Source organism: Amblyraja radiata, chromosome 30 (assembly GCF_010909765.2).
Source record: "Amblyraja radiata isolate CabotCenter1 chromosome 30, sAmbRad1.1.pri, whole genome shotgun sequence".
Taxonomy (NCBI): domain Eukaryota; kingdom Metazoa; phylum Chordata; class Chondrichthyes; order Rajiformes; family Rajidae; genus Amblyraja; species Amblyraja radiata.
This window is the reverse complement of record NC_045985.1, coordinates 17,649,658-17,673,366: the sequence shown is the minus strand read 5'-3', so window position 1 is coordinate 17,673,366 and position 23,709 is coordinate 17,649,658. Positions and strand designations below refer to the sequence as shown.

General features: G+C 46.5%; 1 protein-coding gene and 1 pseudogene across 1 annotated transcript in view; both read right to left on the bottom strand.

The window, feature by feature from the left end:
- Window positions 1-1,670: 1,670 nt before the first annotated feature.
- On the bottom strand, window positions 1,671-9,011 carry LOC116989982 (annotated as a pseudogene).
- Window positions 9,012-12,901: 3,890 nt separating this feature from the next.
- Window positions 12,902-23,709, bottom strand: part of LOC116989981 — a 53,473-nt gene continuing 42,665 nt past the window's right edge. The window contains exons 16-19 of the mRNA XM_033047534.1: window positions 20,190-22,202; window positions 19,717-19,913; window positions 13,474-13,892; window positions 12,902-13,022 (exon numbers count right to left, since the gene is read on the bottom strand). Of these exons, the coding sequence (XP_032903425.1) occupies window positions 12,902-13,022; window positions 13,474-13,892; window positions 19,717-19,913; window positions 20,190-22,202 (2,750 nt within the window). The remainder of the gene's footprint in view (window positions 13,023-13,473; window positions 13,893-19,716; window positions 19,914-20,189; window positions 22,203-23,709) is intronic.

The window sequence follows — 23,709 nt, the reverse complement described above, 5'->3', positions numbered from 1 at the left end:
TGTCTCTCGCTCATTCTTCCTTCTCTCTGCTGTGTCTCCCTCTCTTTCTGTCCAAATATCTCCTCCCTCTATCCCCTTCTCTCTTCCACCATCACTTTCCCCTCCTTCTCTTGCTCTTCTCTCTCTGTTGCCCTCTCTTTGTCACCTTTTCCTCACGGATATTCCCAGAGGGAAACACACATGTTCTTCTGCCTCCCTGTTTTCAGATATCCTGATCAATACTCAAGAGAGAATAGACACAAAAAGCTGGAGTAACTCGGCGGGACAGGCAGCATCGCTGGAGAGAAGGAACGGGTGATGCTTTGAGTTGAGACGCTTCTTCAGACTGAGAGTTAGGGGAAAAGGAAATGAGAGATATAGATGGTGATGTAGTGAGATATAGAACAATGAATGAAAGATAGGCAAAAAAAAGTAATGACTATAAAGGAAACAGGCCATTGTTAGCTATTTGTTGGGTGAGAACGAGAAGCTGGTGAGATTTGGGTGGGTGGGGGGGGGGGGGGGGGGGTGGGGAGAGAGGAAATGCAGGGGTTGCGTGAATTTAGAGAAGTTAGAGAAATGAAGTTAGAGAAACCCAAGCAAAATATGAAATGTTCTTCCAATTTGCTTTTAGCCTCACTATAAAAATGGAGGAAGCCTAGGACGGAAATGTCAGTGTGGGAATGGGAAGGAGAATTAAAGTGCTTAGCAACCGGGAGATCAGTTAGGTCCAGGCAGATTGAACGAAGGTGGTCAGCGAAACAATCGCCCAGTCTACATTTGGTCTCGCCGATGTATAAGAGTCCACCTCTTGAACAGCGAATACAACAGATGAATATGGAGGAGGTGCAAATGAATCTCTGCCTCACCTGAAAGGACTGTCGGGGTCCCTGGACAGTCGAGGGAGGAGGTACAGGGACAGGTGTTGCATCTACTGCATTGCAGGGGAAGGTACCCGGGGAGGGGGTGGTTTGGGTGGGAAGTGATGAGTTAACCAGGGAGTTACCAAAAACCTGGATTAATTCAGCGGGTCAGGCAGCATCTCTGAAGAGGAGGAATGGGTGACGTTTCGGGTCGAGACCCTTCGTCACACTGAATAGATCATTGTTAGCTCGGGGAAGGTGACAACAAGGCAAACAGATACAATGTAATCGGGGACAGTCAGACTGGTGGGAGAACTGGGAAAGGGGGAGGGATGGAGAGAGGGAAAGCAAGGGTTACTTGAAGTTAGAGAAGTCAAAAATCCTACCGCTGGGGTGTCAGGCCGCATTTGGAGTATTGTGAGCAATTTTGGGCCTCATATCTGAAGCTGGAGAGGGTCCAGAGGAGGTTTACGAGAATAATACCAGGAATGAATGGGTTAACATACAGTGCATTCAGAAAGCCTTATTTTTAAATTGATTAAATTCATTTATTTATCGTCAATCTACATATAATAGCACAGATTGGAGCGAAAACAGGTATTTCAAAATGTTTGTAAATTAATTAAAAATAAATAACTGAGAACACAGAGATCCAGCACTGTGTTCCCCACCTCAGCAAACCCCTGCTCAAGTGACGCTCAAGTGACTCCATGACTTTCTGCTGGGTCATCTTCTCCCCTTGAGCCTTTTTATACCAGGTAGGTCCTGGTAGGTCGTCTTCTTTTATAATTTCATGGTCAAACCTGTACTGTTCAATTTTGTGATTGCTTAAGCCAAATTTCTGAGGACAAAGTTTCCCCGTAAACCATCCAGCTCGGTGTAGTTTTTGCTCATAGCCTCTTTTAATTTCTCTTCTTCCTGCAATATGGACAATGTTAGGATCTGAGTTTGAACGCCCCACACTAGCTTCCTGCTGCTTACGTTCTATCAGAGCCTCTCCATTCAAACGTAAGCTCCTTGTTTCTATTGTGCCCATTGAGCTGAGAAGAACTTCTTCATACTGTTTTCTCCCATTTTCCAGAACATTGCAGCTTCTTCCCCACTGTCATCGGATCTCCCCTCGCTAGAGTTTCCAGAGGTTGGACGCTGGGCAAAAATGGCTGAATTGTTTAAACTTGAAGTGGGCTGGCATATAATTTTTGTCTTTGAGCCAGGGTAAATTAGCTTTTTTTAAAGGCTTCCAGAACAGGGGGACTACGTACATCTGCGAATGTCACCATTAATTGAAAGCTCTCTGCAATATCTTTGCTAGAACGACGAAGAATGTTATCAAAGGTAAGTTTATGTGCCTCAGTTAGACAAGGCAGGGAGGCTTGAACAACAAAACAGATGGCATCGATCTGATCACCATGTGGGAAAGTCAAGAACTTGCAGGTGTGAAAAATGACCTCTTCATCTCGCCAACAGCAGTGAAGAAGGCGAATGGTATGTTAGCATTCATAGCAAAAGGATTTGAGTATAGGAGCAGGGAGGTTCTACTGCAGTTGTACAGGGTCTTGGTGAGACCACACCTGGAGTATTGCGTACAGTTTTGGTCTCCTAATCTGAGGAAAGACATTCTTGCCATAGAGGGAGTACAGAGAAGGTTCACCAGACTGATTCCTGGGATGTCAGGACTTTCATATGAAGAAAGACTGGATAGACTCGGTTTGTACTCGCTAGAATTTAGAAGATTGAGGGGGGATCTTATAGAAACTTTCAAAATTCTTAAGGGGTTGGACAGGCTAGATGCAGGAAGATTGTTCCCGATGTTGGGGGAGTCCAGTACAAGGGGTCACAGTTTAAGGATAAGGGGGAAATCTTTTAGGACTGAGATGAGGAAAACTTTTTTCACACAGAGAGTGGTGAATCTCGGGAATTCTCTCCCGCAGAAGGTAGTTGAGGCCAGTTCATTGGCTATATTTAAGAGGGAGTTAGATGTGGCCCTTGTGGCTAAAGGGATCGGGGGGTATGGAGAGAAGGCAGGTACAGGATACTGAGTTGGATGATCAGCCATGATCATATTGAATGGTGGTGCAGGCTCGAAGGGCCGAATGGCCTACTCCTGCACCTATTTTCTATGTTTCTATGTAACACAGATCTTTGCTTCTGAATCCTGGTGCGTCAATGATAGTCAGAGAGTAATCAATGTGAAATCCTACCTGATGATGGAGATAGTAGATTGTGAATGTATGGGTCAGTCTCACATCCTGGGAATTTCCTGTCTCTTCCTGTATTAACTGGTATCTGAAGTTGTCCTCCCATTCCACACCCAAGATGTAGTTGATCATCCCATTAATGAGGGTTGTCTTTCCTGACCCAGTTGGTCCCATAATCATAATTGTCTTCATCTTGTTTGCTGTGGTGGGTTTTCCGAAGGAGCATTCCACAATGCGTACACCGTTAGGAGATTGCCCCTTCATAAAGGCAGTAAGAAAATGCTGCTGGAATTCATTGGGACAGGCAGCATCTCTGGAGAGAAGGAATGGGTGACGTTTTGTGTCAAGACACTCCTTCAGACTGAAGTTCAGCTTGTAAATGGAAGGGCTTCCGTTGGTTACTAATTGATCTATGCTGAGAAATTTCAGAGCCTTTCTGTTTCGTGCATTTTCTGTTTTCATTGAAACCTCCTCACTTGCGACACTGGAACCTGCTTCTCCACAATCAGCCGACACTCGGAATCTGTAGACTGTCTCGGATTTCAGTCCCTCTAAATTATAGTAGCATTGTGTGTCTGTTGTCTGAACGTGCTCCCATAATCCCATAGTGTTATCCATTTCTCCTGCTGGCTACCTCGATACTCTACCTTGTAGCCCACAAACTCATCAGAACCACATGTGGGTGGCTCTAACTGCAGCGTCACACTGTCGTGTGTTGTCCCACTCGCTGTTGGTCTCTCAGGCTGAGACGGGGTTTCAAAGCATCGGCTCCTCACACTCCCTCCCCCATACAGGTAAATAGACGCACCCACGTTACTGTCATCCTGTGCGGATCCAACAAGGAATTTTACTCTCCCGTTCCCACTGTTGGCTGTGGCAAAATCCAGGAACAATTTGGACCGTTCCTTCATCTTCTCAGTTATAGCCAATGAGTGAAACCAGCGCTCGTTGTGTTGTGTTGTACAGGCTCCATCAGCAGGAGGTGGCATCTGCATTTTCTCGGCTGTGAGAGATTGGAGGTAGTTGATTGCCTCCGTCAGGTAGAAATCCTCCTGATGCAGTGTTGTGAATGTGAAGCAGACCACGTAGTCTGTTACTGGACCCATCAACACTTTATGCAACTCTCTCCTTGATTTCACAACAGGTATGTCTTTCATTATCCTGAGGTAAAGTCCCACAACCATCATCTCCCATTCCTTGTCATCCAGCCATGTGGTCAGTGCTTGGTGTTTAAATGGTGACTGCTCCCTGTTCTTCAGTATGTCCGCCAGCAACCCTTCCTCCTTCCCACCGCCCCGAATGGACGGCAAAACTCTGGCTAAGGTCCCTTGGAAAACCAGTTTGTACTCCAGACACATCTCTCGGAATTGAAGTATCCTGTCCCGGATCTCAGGAAACTGAACTGCGACACTGTCTTTCATCAGGTCATTGCACCTCATCACGGCCTCACTGAGCTGTTCCAGGACACACTGGCAGCGATTGACCAGTCCCACGCTGATCTCCCTCACCAATTGAGCAGCTTTGGTGTCCAGTTTATTGAGAGGATAGAGCCAGACTGCGACAGGCACTGAATGTTCTCCACCTGAGCCCAGCAGGTGTGGGAGTGTTGCGTAGACATTGATGGCATCTCGGTAGGTGGTGGGATTGTTCTTCAGTGAGAAGTCCCCGTAAAAGGTGCAGCTAAACTTCTCGGCCTGAGAGCTCTGTTCTTCTGTCATTTCTATGGAGGCCTCTCCCTCGATCGCAATCTTAGGAAGACATTTAATCATCACCTCCATGTTGCCCTGAATATTCTGTGTGTTCTCTGCTGAAGAAGCCACTTGGTCAAACACAAAGAAGGCCTGGGCCCCATACAACACTGCCGTAATGACATGGGTGGCTGAGAACTCATCAAACACACTCGGGTAGGTAATATTCTGTCTCCCTAAGTGACTCATCGTCAGTTGTTCAAACCTGGTTGTTGCTTTGTACTGAAGGGTAACTCGTGCTTGTTGCTTTGATTTCTTTGTGTCACTGAGATATTTTGCCGACCCTTTCACCTCCACTAACCCACCCAGGAAACTTGCTTTCAGTGATGCTGACACATTGAGGGCAGTGGCTTTCTTCTCCATGGAGTCTGATGCAATGATGTGAAACTCAGTGCTGGGCTGGTCACGACGGTCAAGGTTGTTCTGCAGTGTCTGCAAGTCCCACAGGGTGATGCCTACAGAATTAAAAAAGTGATCAACACTGTAAACTTGAGGGAAGCCTGAATATTGTCCAACACCTGCTGAGGCTGGCACTTCACCTGTGATCTCTGCCTGGCCCCCTAGCTCTCTCCTCCCTGGTCTCCCATTGTCATTTGCAAAACATCAACTTGCCATGAGATCTATCCACTGTTAAGCACACTGAGACATTCTCTCTCATAACAAAATGACGTAGCCCTTTTATTTATTAAGATGCCAGATTAACCAATTTTTACAGCCATGTACTTTTCATTGGTGAATACGGACCGCTTCTATTTTTTCTAACTCCATAAACAGTTTTTAGTTTAATGGGCCCTATTTTTTATCTGGTTACTCTCCTGTCCTTTATATAACCTAACATTCTTTGGCATTTTCCTTAACCTTGTCTCCCAGTAATACTTAGTATTCCCTTCACCTACTTTGTTTTCCTGATTATTTTTGAAGTTCATCGCACATCCCTCCCTCAACCATGTTTAAGTTCTCTATTTTTTTAGAATTGCAAGTTTTTCCACCAGGTGGCGCCGTGCGATGGTATCCTCGCCAATAGTGTGTCTCGTCCTTTTCTTCGTTTGTTGTTTAGTCTGTTGTAAAATGTATGTTTTAGTAATCTTTAGTTTTGCATTATACGAAGGGGGGGGGAAGCTTTTTTTATCTCTTTCCTTGACGGAGATGTAAATTTTTCCGTATCGTATCCGTTCGCACTGCGGCCAAACATCATGGAGCTGGCAGTCCCTTTACTGGGAATCGACTTCGGGAACTCCAACTGCGGACTTTACATCGTGGAGCTCGCAGTCCCTTGGTTAAGGATCGACCAGGAGCTTTGATTGCCCTGATTGCGAGAGCTTCGATCGCCCTGATTGTAGGAGCTTCGATCGCCCTGACGCGGGAGCTTCGATCGCCACAACTGTGGATGGTTCGACTGCCCTGACCGCGGATTAAAAGGAGGGAAGAAGCTAATACAGCTATTGCCTTCCATCACAATGTGCTGTGGTGGTTGTTTAAATTATTATTTTTAATGTAGTTGTGTGCCTTGTTGCTTTTTATTTTTGGTATGACTATGGCAAATCAAATTGCTTGTATGTTTTACATACTTGGCTAATAAATTAATTAAAATTACAATTCCTATCATACAATCTCCTATATTCAACCTTCATTACACCTTGATGTCCTGGGTCCAGTGGAATTAGTGTTGTTACTTTTCCGCTTCATGGGAATACTTTGTCCTGAATGACTCCTATTTACCAGATGTCCACTAACCTGCAAGTAGCTGCTCCCCGGTCTACTTTATGCCAGGTGATGCCTATATATATATATAGGTTCATAGAGTCATACAGTCAGCAGTTGGCCCTTCAGCCCAACTTGGCCTGACCAACATACCCCACCTAAGCTAGTCCCAGTGTTAAGGCCCATAAGACTATCTATGTGTAATTCATGGATCTGTCAAAGTATCTTTTAAATGCTGTTGCTACCTCTCTGGCAGCTCGTTCCATGCACCCACCACCCTCTGAATGGAAAAAGGTGTCCCTCAAGTTCCTATTAAATCTTACCCCCTCACACATGTCCCCTGGTTCTTGATTCTCCTACTTTGCGTCTATGCATTCATCCTATATTTTCTCATGATTTTATACATGTCTATAAGATTACCCCTCAGACTCATAGCCTGCCCAACCTCTCCTCATAGCTCAGGCTCTCAGGTGCTAGCAACAAAGTCGTAAATTTTCTCTGCACTCTTTCCAGGTCATTGAGAAAGTTGTCCTCCAGCAACTTAATCAATTCCTGACTTCAACTGGCTGCTACGACAACTTCCAGTCAGGATTTCGACCTCTTCATAGCACCGAGACCGCTCTTATTAAAGTTGTAAACGACATCCGTCTTAACACAGACTCTGGCAAAGTTTCAATATTAATGCTATTAGACCTCAGTGCTGCATTCGACACTGTTGATCACTCAATACTTTTGGACAGGTTGGAAAAATGGGTGGGGCTCTCAGGCACAGTCTTAAGTTGGTTCAGGTCATATTTACAAGATAGGAACTATTTTGTTTCCATTGGCGACTTTGTATCAGAACCAACCAACGTGACGTGTGGAGTACCGCAAGGTTCGATCTTAGGGCCCTCTTTATTCAACATCTACATGCTCCCACTAGGGCAAATCATGCGAAATAATAATATTGACCACCACTGCTATGCCGATGACACTCAAATCTATGTAGCGCTATCACCAAATGACTATCGCCCCATAGATCTGTTGTGCCAGTGCATTGAGCAAGTCAAAGACTGGATGTGCCAAAATTTTCTCCAACTAAATAAGGACAAAACGGAGATAATTGTTTTTGGTGCTAAAAAAGAAAGGCTTAAAGTAACCCAACACCTTCACTCTCTGTCCCTGAAAACTTCAAACAAAGCCAGAAATCTTGGGGTCATTATGGATTCAGATTTAAATTTCGACAGTCACATCAAATCAGTAACAAAATCGGCCTACTATCACCTCAAAAACATAGCAAGATTAAGAGGACTCATGTCAGCTCAAGACTTAGAAAAACTCGTACATGCCTTTATTAATAGTAGGCTAGATTATTGTAACGGTCTCCTTGCAGGTCTTCCAAAAAAAAACTGTCAGGCAGCTACAGCTTGTTCAGAACGCTGTTGCTAGAGTTCTAACAAAGACCAAAAAATTTGAGCATATTACAACAATTCTTAAATTCTTACATTGGCTCCCTGTATGTCAGAGAATTGATTTTAAAATCCTGCTGCTCACCTATAAATCACTACATGGTTTAGGGCCAAAGTATATCACTGACATGCTTCCACTATATAAGCCTTCTAGACCGCTAAGATCTTCTGAAACCAATCTGCTAGTGATTCCCAGAGTAAATACAAAACATGGGAAAGCAGGATTTAGTTACTATGCAACAAATAGCTGGAATAAACTTCCTGAAGATTTAAGACTTGCCTCAACTTTGACCACTTTTAAAACAAGACTGAAAACTTTTATGTTTACTTTAGCTTTCAGCTAAATCTTAACTACATTGCACTTTTAACTTTTGCACTTTTTATAATGCATTTTTAATTTTGCTTTTCTTTTCTTTAAGTTCTTCTATTTTATTTCATTTTATTATTTCATTTATTGTGTGACATGTTTTTATGTGAAGCACTTTGAGTCTGCCTCGTGTATGAAATGTGCTATATAAATAACATTTGCCTTGCCTTGCCTTGCCTTAATGACATCCTTCCTGTAGCAGGGTGACCAAAGCTGAACACTATACTCCAAATATGGTCTCACCAATGTATTGTACAACTGTAACAACATCCCGATTCCTATACTCAATACCTTGGTTGATGAAAAGGAATGGAGCAAAAGCTGTCTTGACCACCTTGATGCCAGTTTCAGGGAACTATGTACTGCTAGATCTCCATTCTCCAACATTCCCAAAGGTTCCACCATTCACTGTGTGGATTCTGCTCTGGTTTAACTTCCCAAAACAACAAGTCGCAATAATATAAAAATCAGCCTTATTGTTTCACCTAATTCACACACTATGCTTATCCCATTGCAAAACTGCACTGACACAGAGTTGTAGTCACCAATGTGAGATTGGTCATCTGAACCCATGGCTCTGCATTGACCACCTCTGATTCATGTAATAACATTCCAGTACCTGGGATCAGACTATCTGATCAGCAATCGTACAGCATTCCCAACTGGAAAGGGCGACCCAGAGCGGACAGTTGCAAGAGATCACTCATCACTAAACCAGATGTGGAGACTCAGGAAATGTCAGTGATCTGAAACAGAAAAAGGAATAAAACATGACCAGCTGAATCCAGTCAACGCACACTGGAGATGGATATCTGAAAGACAGCTCACAATCAATAAAACCTCACCCTTATTAGTTCACTAAATCCTCTGACTACAGATCAGGGAGTCAGGGGAAAGGGAAACTAGAGATATAGACAATGATATAGAACAAATGAATGAAAGATATGCAACAAAGTAAAGGAAACAGGCCATTGTTAGCTGTGGGCCAGATGAAAATGAGTTACAGACGAATTCCCACCCAAACCACCTCCCCAGGTACCTTCCCCTGCAAACGCAGGAAATGAAACACCTGTCCCGATAGCTCCTCCCTCGACTCTGTCCAGGGACCCTGTGAGTCAGGCTGCATTTGGAGAACTGTGAGCAAATTTGGGCCCCATATCTGAGAAAGGATGTGCTGGCTCTGGAGAGGGTCCAGAGGAGGTTTACAAGAAGTATTCCAGGAATGTGGGTTAGAATATGATGAGCATTTGACAGCAATGGGCCTCTACTCGTTGGAGTTTAGAAGTTTGAAGGGGGACCTCATTGAAACATACAGAATAATGAAAGGCATAGGTAGAGTGGATGTGGAAAGGATTGGTGGGAGAGTCTCGACCAGACGTCAAAGCCTCAGAATTAAAGGGTGCACTTTTAGAAAGGAGGTGAGGAGGAACTTCTTTAGTCAGGGGGTTGTTAATCTGTGGAACTCATAGCCACGGAGGGCTGTGGAGGCCGTAAGATATTTTTATGACAGAGATAGACAAACTTGATTAGAACGAGTGTCAAGGGTGATGGGAACGCACGGAAATGGGGTTAGGAGGCAGTGATCTACCATGATTGAATGGCAGAGTAGACTCGATGGCCGAATGGCCTAATTCTACTATAACTTGTGAACTTGTTGCTCCAAAACTACATGTTCCCCTCACACAAAACATCTGAACCTCCCTGGCCAGGTTTCCATTTCAGTCACAGAATCGAAACTCACCAGATTCCTCTTACCCAAGTGCATGATGAAACACTTCCCCATATTAAATTCCATTTGTCCATCTACTCACTCAGTCTCTCTGTATCCTTTGGAGAGTTAATACATCCTCATTGCCACATGACCTCCGTACTATGGTCTGAAGTTCGCTCACCACACAATAGGAAAGGTATGATCCATGGCGAGGTTGCAGAGGAGATATGCTGGGACATTATGTGGTTGTTGTCTGAGAGTTATGAAGAGAGACTGCAGAGAGTTTGTGGGGTGAATTGATGAGCAAAATTAGGAGGTGCAGAGATTGGATAGAAAGTGAAGTGATCTGCAGTGGTCAGCACGGAACATTGGATGCCACAGCCCTCCGGACGGCTGTTACGGGGAGGAGACAATCTCCCACCTCGTCAGAGAGTGATTTCAGATCCTGATGCAAAGGCACCTTGTCCCAGTTCATCCCTAACAGACCCATAACAGAGGACTTTCTGATTCATGGGATGTACCCAATGACACATTGACGTGCTGCTGGAAAATCATCAACTCGGTGAAAGACATTCTTGGTGAGGTGAGGTCAACGGCAAGGCTCTGTAGAGGAGGACCTGTCTGCTGTGGGGCATGGGGGTTGGGGGGGGGATGCAAATACTGCTGACTGTATACAGAAATTACTGTATACAGTTTTGCGCAATTTCTGTTCTGTATATATTAATTATTCGGAATAAAGTTTATATTTTAAATAAAGAAAATCATCCGCCCACTAAAGTCTGCAGGCTTGAAACTCTTGTAACTCCATTCCACCTGCTGCTCTGGGCTCCCGAGTGTGTCCACGGGACTCTCGTGTTCGCCCGAGACATCTGCATGGGTAAATTAACACTTCCCCCACCCAGGAGCCCGTTGTTCAGCAGGAAACCTCCATCCAAAGCAACAAGACCGAGATCAAGGCAGGCCCGTGATATAACTGGTAGCTTTTTGGAATGGCAAAAGCACCATAAAATCAGCTGAAGCAAAATATACAAGGTAGACACCATGGAACTGCTGATGATGTAACATTTTTTTTAAAAGGCACAAGAGTGCTGGAGTAACTAAGCACGTCAGCCAGTATCTCTGAAGAGCATAAATAGATGACGTTTGGGGTCAGGTTCCTTCTTCAAACTAAATGTAACACATATCCTCAGTGTTCACAGCCCTACTATTTGCTGCTACAAAACACAACACACCTTCAATGTCTATTTTATGTTCAGAAATGTGCAGGTAATTATGGTGCAATGTTCTGATCACGTTGTCACAGTGTGGAATGACTACACTATAGTGCACTATCAGTGCTGTGGTCAGGATGAACCCCTGCCTTTAGCACTCAGAAAATCAACACATACATAGCTGGATACACACCCTGATATACTATGAGCAGAACACAAAGTGCTTTTGCTCAAGATTCCCACAAATTTAGTTTCTTGAGACTGGGGCGTGAATCTGTTTCACTCACCGATCAACGAAGCGACTGTGCGCAGTTGTAAAGGGATTGCAGCGTTGACGACAGGACGAATGGTCTCGCTGGGCACAGTCAGTGCTGAGTACAGAGCCAGAACCTCTGTAATGACCACAAGCCTTGCACTGGGTGCTCTGATGTACCGAGATGCCTGGAGCAAATACTAGAGTTGACTCCAATGCCAGCGGTGATATCTGCAAAGGATTTTATGAACTTGTTCAAGGGTTGTAGTGGGTTCCTCATCCTAGACTGGAATGGAGAAGGGCAATTATTTTTGCAGTTTCAGTCTTAGTTTTCCTAGAAACGCAGAAAAACCGGTCACGAGCATCAGACCACAAAAGTGCCAAATGCGGACAGTTTGTGTGATGTACAGTGGGAGATACAGCAAGCTAATGGCAGAGTTGTGTGGGCACAGTTACCCTTCACAGCTATAGTAATCATTCAAGTTTCATGCTTCACTGGAGGCACAAGGAACTGCAGTTGCAGGTTTGCCAAAAAAGACACAAAGCGCTGGAGTAACTACGCGGATCAGGCAGCATCTCAGAACACATATGCCAGCCACGGGCTGCCCAGTCAGCCTAATACATGCACTAAGCAGCTGACCCTAACTGAACAGCAAACTGCAGCTTGGCCCATTATGTTTCTGTATTAAATGGAAAGATGTTTGGGAGACCTGCAGGGTGAGTTTCTTTTTTAAACACAAGAGGGTGGTGGGAGCCTGGAATGTGCTAGCTGGGCTGGTAGTAGAGGAAGATACGGCATTGGTATTTAAGAAGCTTTTCGATAGGCACATGGATATATAGGAAATGGAGGGATATGAATCTTATGCAGTTTAACCTGGAATCGTGTTCAACAAGGACATTGTGGGTTAAAGGGCACGTTCCTTTGCTGTATGTGCTATTAAAAGCGGTTATTTTCCCGATGCCGACTCAAAAGATGCTGATCACTCTGCGGACCGACTGTGGATCCGATCAAAAGACGGCAGCATCATCCATGTGCAGGGAGGTTTTGACCCGAGTGCCCCCACTGGCAGTGTCAGTAATGATATGCTCTAGTCTTTCCCGATGGTTTGGCAAATGGGTCTATAAAGCACACAAACAAGATAGACAATAGACGAAGGAGTAGGCCATTCGGCCCTTCGAGCCATAACCGCCATTCAATGTGATCATGGCTGATCATCCCCAATCAGTACCCCGTTCCTGCCTTCTCCCCATATCCCCTAACTCCGCTATTTTTAAGAGCCCTATCTAGCTCTCTCTTGAAAGCATCCAGAGAACCCGCCTCCACTGCCCTCTGAGGCAGAGAGTTCCACAGACTCACCACTCTCTGTGAGAAAAAAATGTGAGAGTGGGCTACTATGCCTGACTCCAGATATGATAGGGAAGCTATCCATCAGTGTAGAGCAGTTGGATCTCGTTCCTGATCCCCTGCACAACCCCCAAATTGGAGAGGATGTCCATCATGTACTTCTGCAAAATGCTGACGAAAGCCATCTCCTGGTCCCAGCTGACCAGGCAGGGTTAGGGTTAGGGTTAGGGTCCTCTGTCCTGCACGTAGTCAATGGTATCCGTGAGCAGAGCCAGGCTGCCTGAGATTTTCCTCCCAGGTGCAGCACAGGTTTGATCCAGATGGATCAACTGTCCAGGAACAGACTTGACCCGCTTTGCGATGGCGTTGAACAGGATCCTATAGTCTATCTTCGTGACGCCCACGACGGCTTTATGCGATCGAGCGGCCCGGCTCCCGCTCACCAGGTGACGGGGCGAGGGGGCAGCAACGGCCCGCTCCGCTCACACGAGACCAGTCCGACCCCCGCGGCACGTGACCGGCACAGTGAGAGGGAAGGGGGTCGCTCCCGTCCCCGCAGCATTTGACCAGCCCGACCGCTGCGAGGGAGGGACTTGACCGACCAACCCAACCCCGCTCGGCATTTGGGGGGGGGGGGGGAGCAACGGACTCTCCCGGGGTCGCCACGTGACGGGGACAGTGACGGTGCGCCGCATTTGCTTCGTGACCGTCCGACACCACCCTCGTCACATGGTGGGGCTTCAACGGCCCCACGCCCTCCTCCCGCTCGCCACGTGACGGGGGGGACAGCAAGGGAGGTCGCTCCGACCAACCAACCCCAGTCACGTGATGGCCGGGGAATAGCAACGGCCGCCCCGCCCCACGCTCGTCACGTGATGGGCGGGGCTGCCAAAGATGTTGGAGCGACCGTTGACAGTTGGTCTGGGCCGGGAACGCGCTGGTCTGGGCCGGGAACGCGCTGGTCTGGGCCGGGAACGCGCTGGTCTGGGCCGGGAACGCGCTGGTCTGGGCCGGGAACGCACTGGTCTGGGCCGGGAACGCGCTGGTCTGGGCCGGGAACGCGCTGGTCTGGGCCGCCCGGGAGCGAGCGTTGACAGTCGGGGTTCGTTAATGAGCGGGAGGGTCAACATCTGGGCGGCCGAGCGTCGACAGTTAAGTTGGGGAGGGGGCGGTTAACGGGCGTTGAACAATTGTTTGAATGTGAATGTACGGGTGAGAAGGGCCGGCAACAGTTCGACCGCGCGGTTGATGGGCGTCGACATTTGAGAGGGTGTGAGCGAACGGGCGTCGATAGTTGGGTCGGCGGGAGGTTAACGGGCGTCGAGGAGGAAGACGAATGTTAACGGTCGTCGATAGTTGGGTCGGCGGGAGGTTAACGGGCGTCGAAAGCTGGAGCGAGCACCTTGCGGTTGTCACCTTCACCCCCCATTGCGTCCCCGCGCGCTGCCTCTTCCCGCCAAGTCGGGCGGCCGTTGAGAACAAAGTCCCCGTCACGCACGACGATGTGAGAGGGTAGAGTTGTGGACAGTGAGTGAGTGAGTGAGTGAGTGAGTGAGTGAGTGAGTGAGTGAGGGGGCAGATGGAGGAGGGGCCACGTTAGTTACCGGCGGCGACGCTTCTTCACACTCAATGACGTCGGTGACTGTTGGCCACTTGCAGCTCGCGGCGCGGCCGTTGCAGCCCCGCCCATCACGTGACTGGGGTTAGTTGGTCGGAGCGACCTCAGTTGCAGCCCCGCCCATCACGTGACGATGGTGGGACGGAGCGGCCTCCCTTGCTGTCCCCCCGTCACGTGGCGAGCGGGAGGAGGGGGTGGGGCCGTTGAAGCCAAAGATCATAGAGCGAAGCCCCGTCACGTGACGAGGGTGGGTTGGACGGTCACAAACCGAATGCGGCGGCATCGTCGCCAAAGATTGTTTCCAGCGGAGCGGGACCTCTCTCCGTTATTCCAACACCGCTCACCTCTCCTAATCACCTTAGCGTTCCTCTCTGATGACTCTGCCCCCTTTCTGTCACCCCTCCCCCTCTTGTCACCTCTCTCCTTCTTTCCTGCTCACCAACACTATTCTCTTTCCAAAATCCCTCTCCCATTGCTCAGCTGGCTCTCGCTCATTCTTCCTTTTCCCTGCAGCGTCTCCCTCTCTTTCTGTCCAAATACCTCCTCCCCTTCTCTCTTCCAACAACATTTCCCCCTTCTTTTCTTGCTCTTCTATCTCTGTTGCCCTCTCTTTGTCACATTTTCCTCACGGATATTCCCAGATGGAAACACACATGTTATTCTGCCTCCCAGTTTTCAGATATCCTGATCAATACGCAAGAGAGAGTAGACACAAAAAGCTGGAGTAACTCAGCGCGACAGGCAGCATCGCTAGAGAGAAGGAACGGGTGATGCTTCGGGTTGAGACGCTTCTTCAGACAGAGTTAGGGAAAAGGGAAACGAGAGATATAGATGGTGATGAAGAGAGAGATAGAACAATGAATGAAAGATATGCAAAAAAAAGTAATGACGATAAAGGAAACAGGCCATTGTTAGCTGTTTGTTGGGTGAGAACGAGAAGCTGGTGCAATTTGGGGGGGGGGGGGTGTGGAGAGAGGAAATGCAGGAGTTGCCTGATGTTAGAGAAGTTAGAGAAATGAAGTTAGAGAAACCCAAGCAAAATTTGAGATGTTCTTCCAATTTGCTTTTAGCCTCACTATAAAAATGGAGGAAGCCTAGGACAGAAATGTCAGTGTGGGAATGGGAAGGAGAATTAAAGTGTTTAGCAACTGGGAGATCAGTTAGGTCCAGGCAGACTGAGGTGTTCAGCGAAATGATCGCCTAGTCTACATATTGTCTCGCCGATGTTTAAGAGTCCACATCTTGAACAGCGGATACAACAGATCAATGTGGAGGAGGTCCAAATGAACCTCTGTCTCACCTGAAAGGACTGTCGAGGTCCCTAGACAGATTTGAGGGAGGTGGTACAGGGACAGGTACTGCATCTACTGCATTGCAGGGGGAGGTACCTGGGGAGGGGGTGGTTTTGTGGGAAGTGACGAGTTAACCAGGGAGTTGAGGGAACCTTGATTTGTGGCTTCCGGTGACTACTCAATTCTCCCAGAACAAGAATCTGATTTCCCAACAAATCGTCAAAGTTTACACATACACAAATTATTAATCCAAGTGCATCTATGATGTTTAATTCAAAAATTAGTTTCTGTTGGAATAAGCCATATATTAATTGCAATACAATGTCAACCAGGCATACATGCTTTTAAATGCGGAAGCAGTGACGCATCATCTGAAACAATAGTCCATTGGAAAGTTGCAGTTTATTTCTGAAAGGATAATGCATAGAACACAAAGTACAGGAGTAACTCAGCAGTTCAAGCAACATTTCTGTATAATGTGGACAGGTGACGTTTCAAAATAGGCGGGAGAAAGCTGAAGAGATGGGGCAGGACAAAGCCTGTCAAGTAGCCCCCCCCCCCCCCCCCCCCCCACTCACTTTATTTCCAGCTTTCTGTCCCCTACTACATTAGTCTGAAGAAGGGTCCCAACCTGAAACGTCGCCTATCCATGTCTTCCAGCGATGCTGCCTGACCCTTTGAATTAATCCCAACACTTTGTTCTAAGCAAAAATACAGCATCTGCAAGTATTCAAAGGTTTCAAAGGTCTTTATTGTCACATGTACCAATTAATACAGAATTACCATACACACATACGAAAAAAAAGCAACAAGACACACAACTACATAAAAGTCATCATAAATGGCCACCACATCAGATTCCACATCCCTCACTGTGATGGAAGGCAAAAAAAGTCTAATCTACTTCCTCTTTATTCTCCCGCGGTCCGGTCCGGGCAATCGAACCATTCGCAATTAGAACAATCGTAGCTCCCGCAGCTGGCGGTCGAATCCCCCGCGTCCGGGCAGTCAAAGCTCCTGCGGCTTGGAGTTCCCAAAGTCGGTCTCTGACCAGAGACCGTGAGCTCCGTTATGTTAAGTCCACAAACACCCACGGTTGAAGGTTGATCCCTGGTAACGGGATCGTAGGCTTCGCGATGTTAAAATCCTGAAGGCGACCGCGGTTGGAGCTCTCAAAATCGGTTTCCAGCAAAGGCCTCCAACTCCTCGATGTTAGACGGCACTGCGGACAGAGATACGATGCGGAACTAAATCGCATCTCCGTCGAGGTAAGAGATTAAAATAAGTTTCCCCAACTCCCCCCCACATAAAACAAACTAAAGAACACTAAAAACATACATTTAACTTATACAATTAAAACACAAAGCAGGAAAGGACAGACACACTGTTGGCGAGGCAGCCATTGCTGCCGCCACCCGGTGGATTCTTTGTATCTTCAGAAAAAATAATGGTCTGGTTCAAGTGAGATAGAATTGTTGTCACACTATCGATGTTTGCCATTTATCCTATTGGTTTTGGAAGAGAAAAGTTATTAAGAATTGAATCAAAATGGGGAAGTATATAGAAGGAATAGGGGGTAAAATTGTATTAGAAGTATAGAGTGGAAATTAAAAATTGATTACAAGTGCAAAGAACAATACAATGTAATACTGGTAGACAAGATTCAGAACAGGTCCAAAGCATTTTATGTTTATCCAGTAAAGGGATAAGACCCATTGGGGACCAATCCATGTGAAACCACAAGATGGTTAGTTTTAGTTTAGAGATGCAGCAGGGAAACAGGCCCTTCGGCTCACCGAGACTGCGCCGACCAGCGATCCCCGCACACTAACGCTATCCCACACACACTAGGGGCAATTTACAATTATACTAAGCCAATTAACCTACAAACCTGCACGCCTTTGGACTGTGGGTGGAAACTGGAGATCCTGGAGAAATCCCACACAGGTCACTGGGAGAAGGTACAAGCTTCGTACAGACAGCACCCGTAGTCAAGACCGAACCCGGGTCTCTGGCACTGAGAGACAGCAACTCTACCGCTGTGACAACGTACCACCCAGGCTGAATACTTCTAGTGTTAGAGGTATAGAGCAGTAATTAAAATTTGATTATACGTGCAAAGAGGGACACAAAAGAATCACTGGCAGACAATATTAAGGACAGGTCCAAAGCAACCAGTAAAAGGTTAGAAATGTAGAAAATAGGTGCAGGTGGAGGCCATTTCGACCTTCGAGCCAGCACCGCCATTCATTGTGATCATGGCTGATCATCCACAATCAGTAATCCGTGTCTGCCTTCGTCCCATATCCCTTGATTCCGCTAGACTTATTAGGGAAACATCTCTATGTGGAAATACAAGATATACACAAAGTCTGAAATGAATACCTCTCCTCTGTGTAGGAAGGAGCTGCAGAAGCTGGTTTACACTGAAGGTATACCAAAAAACCTGGAGTAATTCAGCGGGACAGGCAGCATCTCTGAAGAGGAGGAATGGGTGACGTTTCGTGTCGAGACCCTTCATCACACTGAATAGATCATTGTTAGCTTGGGGAAGGTGACAACAAAGCAAACAGATACAATGTAATCGGGAACAGTCAGACTGGTGGGAGAACTGGGAAAGGGGGAGGGATGGAGAGAGGGAAAGCAAGGGTTACTTGAAGTTAGAGAAGTCAAAAATCCTACCGCTGGGGTGTCAGACCGCATTTGGAGTATTGTGAGCAATTTTGGGCCTCATATCCGAAGCTGGAGAGGGTCCAGAGGAGGTTTACGAGAATAATACCAGGAATGAATGGGTTAACATACAGTGCATTCAGAAAGCCTTATTGTTAAATTGATTAAATTCATTTATTCATCATTAATCTACACACAATAGCATGGATTAAAGGAGCGAAAACAGGTATTTCAAATTTTTTGTAAAGTAATTAAAAATAAATAACTGAGAACACAGAGCTCCAGCACTGTGTTCCCCACCTCAGCAAACCCCTGCTCAAGTGACGCACAATTGACTCCATGACTTTCTGCTGGGTCATCTTCTCCCCTTGAGCCTTTTTATACCAGGTAGGTCATGGTAGGTCATCTTCTTTTATCGTTTCATGGTCAAACCTGTACTGTTCAATTTCGTGATTGCTTAAGCCAAATTTCTGAGGACAGACTAAAGTTTCCCCGTAAACCATCCAGCTCGGTGTAGTTTTCGCTCATAGCCTGTTTTAATTTCTCTTCAACCTGCAATATGGACAATGTTAGGATCTGAGTTTGAACGTCCCACACTACAGCCTCCTGCTGCTTACGTTCCATCAAAGCCTCTCCGGTCAAACGTAAGCTCCTTGTTTCTATTGTGCCCATTGAGCTGAGAAGAACTTCTTCATACTATTTTCTCGCATTTTCCAGAACATTGCAGCTTCTTCCCCACTGTCATCGGATCTCCCCTCGCTAGAGTTTCCAGAGGTTGGACGCTGGGCAAAAATGACTGAATTGTTAAACTTGAAGTGTGCTGGCATATAATTTTTGTCTTTGAGCCAGGGTAAATTAGCTTTTTTAAAGGCTTCCAGAACAGGGGGACTACGTACATCTGCGAATTATTATTAGCTTAATTTTTGATTTTTTTTAAAATTTAATTATTAAGCTATAATTATTAGCTTAATTTTTTTTTCTATGTAAAGCACTTTGGTTTCAACGCAAGTTGATTTAAATGTGCTATATAAATAAATTTACTTTACTTTTACTTTACCATTAATTGAAAGTTCTCTGCAATATCTTTGCTAGAACGACGAAGAATGTTATCAAAGGTAAGTTTATGTGCCTCAGTTAGACAAGGCAGGGTGGCTTGAACAACAAAACAGATGGCATCGATCTGATCACCATGTGGGAAAGTCAAGAACTTGCAGGTGTGAAAAATGACCTCTTCATCTCGCCAGCACCGATCTTTGCTTCTGAATCCTGGTGCGTCAATGATAGTCAGAGAGTAATCAATGTGAAATCCTACCTGATGATGGCGATAGTAGATTGTGAATGTGTGGGCCAGACTCTCATCCTGGGAATTTCCTGTCTCTTCCTGTATTAACTGGTATCTGAAGTTGTCCTCCCATTCCACACCCAAGATGTAGTTGATCATCCCATTGATGAGGGTTGTCTTTCCTGACCCAGTTGGTCCCATAATCATAATTGTCTTCATCTTGTTTGCTGTGGTGGGTTTTCCGAAGGAGCATTCCACAATGCGTACACCGTTAGGAGATTGCCCCTTCATAAAGGCAGTAAGAAAATGCTGCTGGAATTCATTGGGACAGGCAGCATCTCTGGAGAGAAGGAATGGGTGACGTTTTGGGTCAAGACACTCCTTCAGACTGAAGTTCAGCTTGTAAATGGAAGGGCTTCCGTTGGTTACTAATTGATCTTTGCTGAGAAATTTCAGAGCCTTTCTGTTTCGTGCATTTTCTGTTTTCATTGAAACCTCCTCACTTGCGGCACTGGAACCTGCTTCTCCACAATCAGCCGACACTCGGACTCTGTAGACTGTCTCGGATTTCAGTCCCTCTAAATTATAGTAGCATTGTGTGTCTGTTGTCTGAACGTGCTCCCATAATCCACCTTCCGTGTTGGACTTAACTGATGGTTCTTCTCTATATTCAATCCTATACTGATTAATTTCAACATCAGCTCCAATCTGACTTGGTCCGTCCCAGGACAATGATGGATTGGGTGACTGATCCTGGAAGACCGGTTTACCAGGTGGACTTGTCGGATGGGTGGAGACCTTGTAGATCTCACTGGCCTTGCTGACCCCTACTTTGGTCACTGCTCTGTATCGGATGTTATATTCCTGGTGTGGCTCCAACCCAGATATCCTGAAGGAGTGGGATATGTCAGGTGTATCTAGTATTATCCATTTCTCCTGCTGGCTACCTCGATACTCTACCTTGTAGCCCACAATCTCATCAGAACCACATGTGGGTGGCTCTAACTGCAGCGTCACACTGTCATGTGTTGTCCCACTCGCTGTTGGTCTCTCAGGCTGAGACGGGGGTTCAAAGAAGCTGCTCCTCACAATCCCTCCCCCATACGCGTAAATAGATGCACCCACGTTACTGTCATCCTGTGCGGATCCAACAAGGAATTTTACTTTCTCGTCACCACTGTTGGCTGTGGCAAAATCCAGGAACAATTTGGACCGTTCCTTCATCTTCTCAGTTATAGCCAATGAGTGAAACCAGCGCTCGCTGTGTTGGGTTGTACAGGCTCCATCAGTAGGAGGTGGCATCTGCATTTTCTCTGCTGTTAGAGATTGGAGGTAGTTGATTGCCTCCGTCAGGTAGAAATCCTCCTGATGCAGTGTTGTGAATGTGAAGCAGACCACGTAGTCTGTTACTGGATCCATCAACACTTTATGCAACTCTCTCCTTGATTTCACAACAGGTATGTCTATCATTATCCTGAGGCAAAGTCCCACAACCATCATCTCCCATTCCTTGTCATCCAGCCATGTGGTCAGTGCTTGGTGTTTAAATGGTGACTGCTCCCTGTTCTGCAGTATGTCCGCCAGCAACCCTTCCTCCTTCCCACCGCCCCGAATGGACGGCAAAACTCTGGCTAAGGTCCCTTGGAAAACCAGTTTATACTGCAGACACTTCTCTCGGAATTGACGTATCCTGTCCCGGATCTCAGGAAATTGAACTGCGACACTGTCTTTCATCAGGTCATTGCACCTCATCGCGGCCTCACTGAGCTGTTCCAGGACACACTGGCAGCGATTGACCAGTCCCACCCTGATCTCCCTCACCAACTGAGCAGCTTTGGTGTCCAGTTTATTGAGAGGATAGAGCCAGACTGCAACAGGCACTGAATGTTCTCCACCTGAGCCCAGCAGGTGTGGGAGTGCTGCGTAGATATTGATGGCATCTCGGTAGGTGGTGGGATTGTTCTTCAGCGAGAGGTCCCCGTAAAATGTGCAGCTATACTTCTCGGCCTGAGAGCTCTGTTCTTCTGTCATTTCTAGGGAGGCCTCTCCCTCAATCGCAATCATAGGGAGACGTTTAATCATCACCTCCATGTTGCCCTGAATATTCTGTGTGTTCTCTGCTGAAGAAGTCATTCGATCAAACACAAAGAAGGCCTGGGCCCCATACAGCACTGCTGTAATGACATGGGTGGCTGAGCCCTCATCAAACACACTCGGGTAGGTAATATTCTGTATCCCTAAGTGACTCATTGTCAGTTGTTCAAACCTGGTTGTTGCTTTGTACTGAAGGGTAACTCGTGCTTGTTGCTTTGATTCCTTCGTGTCTCTGAGATATTTTGCCGACCCTTTCACCTCCACTAACCCACCCAGGAAACTCGCTTTCAGTGACCCTGACACATTGAGGGCAGCGGCTTTCTTCTCCATGGAGTCTGATGCAATGATGTGAAACTCAGTGCTGGGCTGGTCACGACAGTCAAGGTTGCTCTGCAGTGTCTGCAAGTCCCACAAGGTGATGCCTACAAAATAAATCAGCGATCAAAACTTAATAATGTGAAAATTACTCAAAGTTGAATAATATTCCTTCAGTAGATTCAATCTCTGTACAGGCTGTGCTTGGGCTGATAGTACAACACTCTACACTCACTGGACTGTTCACATGAGTAATAGGTGCGGCTTGGTGGCACAGCGGTAGAGTAGCTGCCTAACAGCGCTTACACCGCCAGAGACCCGGGTTCGATCCTGACTACGTACGGGTGCTGTCTGTGCAGTTTGTACGTTCTCCCCGTGACCCCGTGGGTGTGCTCCGAGATCTTCGGTTTCCTCCCGCACGCCAAAGATGTACAGGTTTGTAGGCTTGTTATAAATGTAACATTGTCCCAAGTGTGTGTAGGGTAGTGTTAAGGGCCTGTCCCACTTTCACGACCTAATTCACGACCTCTGCTGAGTTTGCCCCTGATTCATGCTCACAGCAAGGTTGTCACAAAGTCGTAGGAGGTTGTAGGTAGGTCATGGCAGGCCTTGATGCTAGTTGTAGGTACTCATGGCATCAAGTAGGTCAGGCCGTTTTTCTAGCCTGATGAAAAATGTCCACAAGTAAAGTGAAAGTGTGACAGGCCCTTTAATGTGCCTGTCGGTGTGGACTCGGTGGGCCGAACGGCCTGTTTCTGAGCTGTATCTCTAAAACTAAACTAAAAATACATTGAGTGGTACAGTAACTCAGCGGGTCAGGAGGCAATTCTGGAGAACATGGATAGGCGGTGATTTGGATCGTGTTCAAATATTCTTCAAATATCCATGTTTAGTTTAGTTCAGAGATACAGCACGGAAACAGGCCCTTCGGCCCACCGGGCCAACGCCATCCAGCGATCCCCGCATACTAACACTATACTGCACACACTAGGAACAATTTACAATTTTACTAAGCCAATTAACTTACAAAACTGCATGTCCTTGGAGTGTGGGAGGTAAACCAGAGATCTCGGAGAAAATTCACGCAGGTCACGGGAGAACGTACAAACTCTGTAAAGACAGCGCCCGTAGTCAGGATCGAACCTGGGTCTCTGGTGCTGTAAGGCAGCAACTCTACTGCTGCGCCACCCTGCCGCCCAATATTCAATCCACTGTATAAACTGGACTATTACTGACAAAGTTGTGGTCACCATTGTGAGATTGGTCAACTGAACTTATGGCCCTGCATTGACACCATTGTATCATAGAGTGATACAACATGTAAAGAGACCTGACTTGCCCACATTGACAAACATGTCCCAGCTACACTAGTCCCACCAGACTGCGTTTGGCCCATACCCCTCCAAACCTGTCCTATCCATGTACCCGTTTAACTGTTTCTTAACCATTGGGATGGTCCCTGCCTCAACTACCTCCTCTGGTAACTTGTTCCATACATCCACCACCTGTTGTGTAAAAAAGTAACCTCTCAGATTCCTATCTTTTCCCCTTCACTTTAAACCTATGTCCTCTTGTCCTTGATTCCCCTACTCTGAGAAAGAGACTCTGTGCATC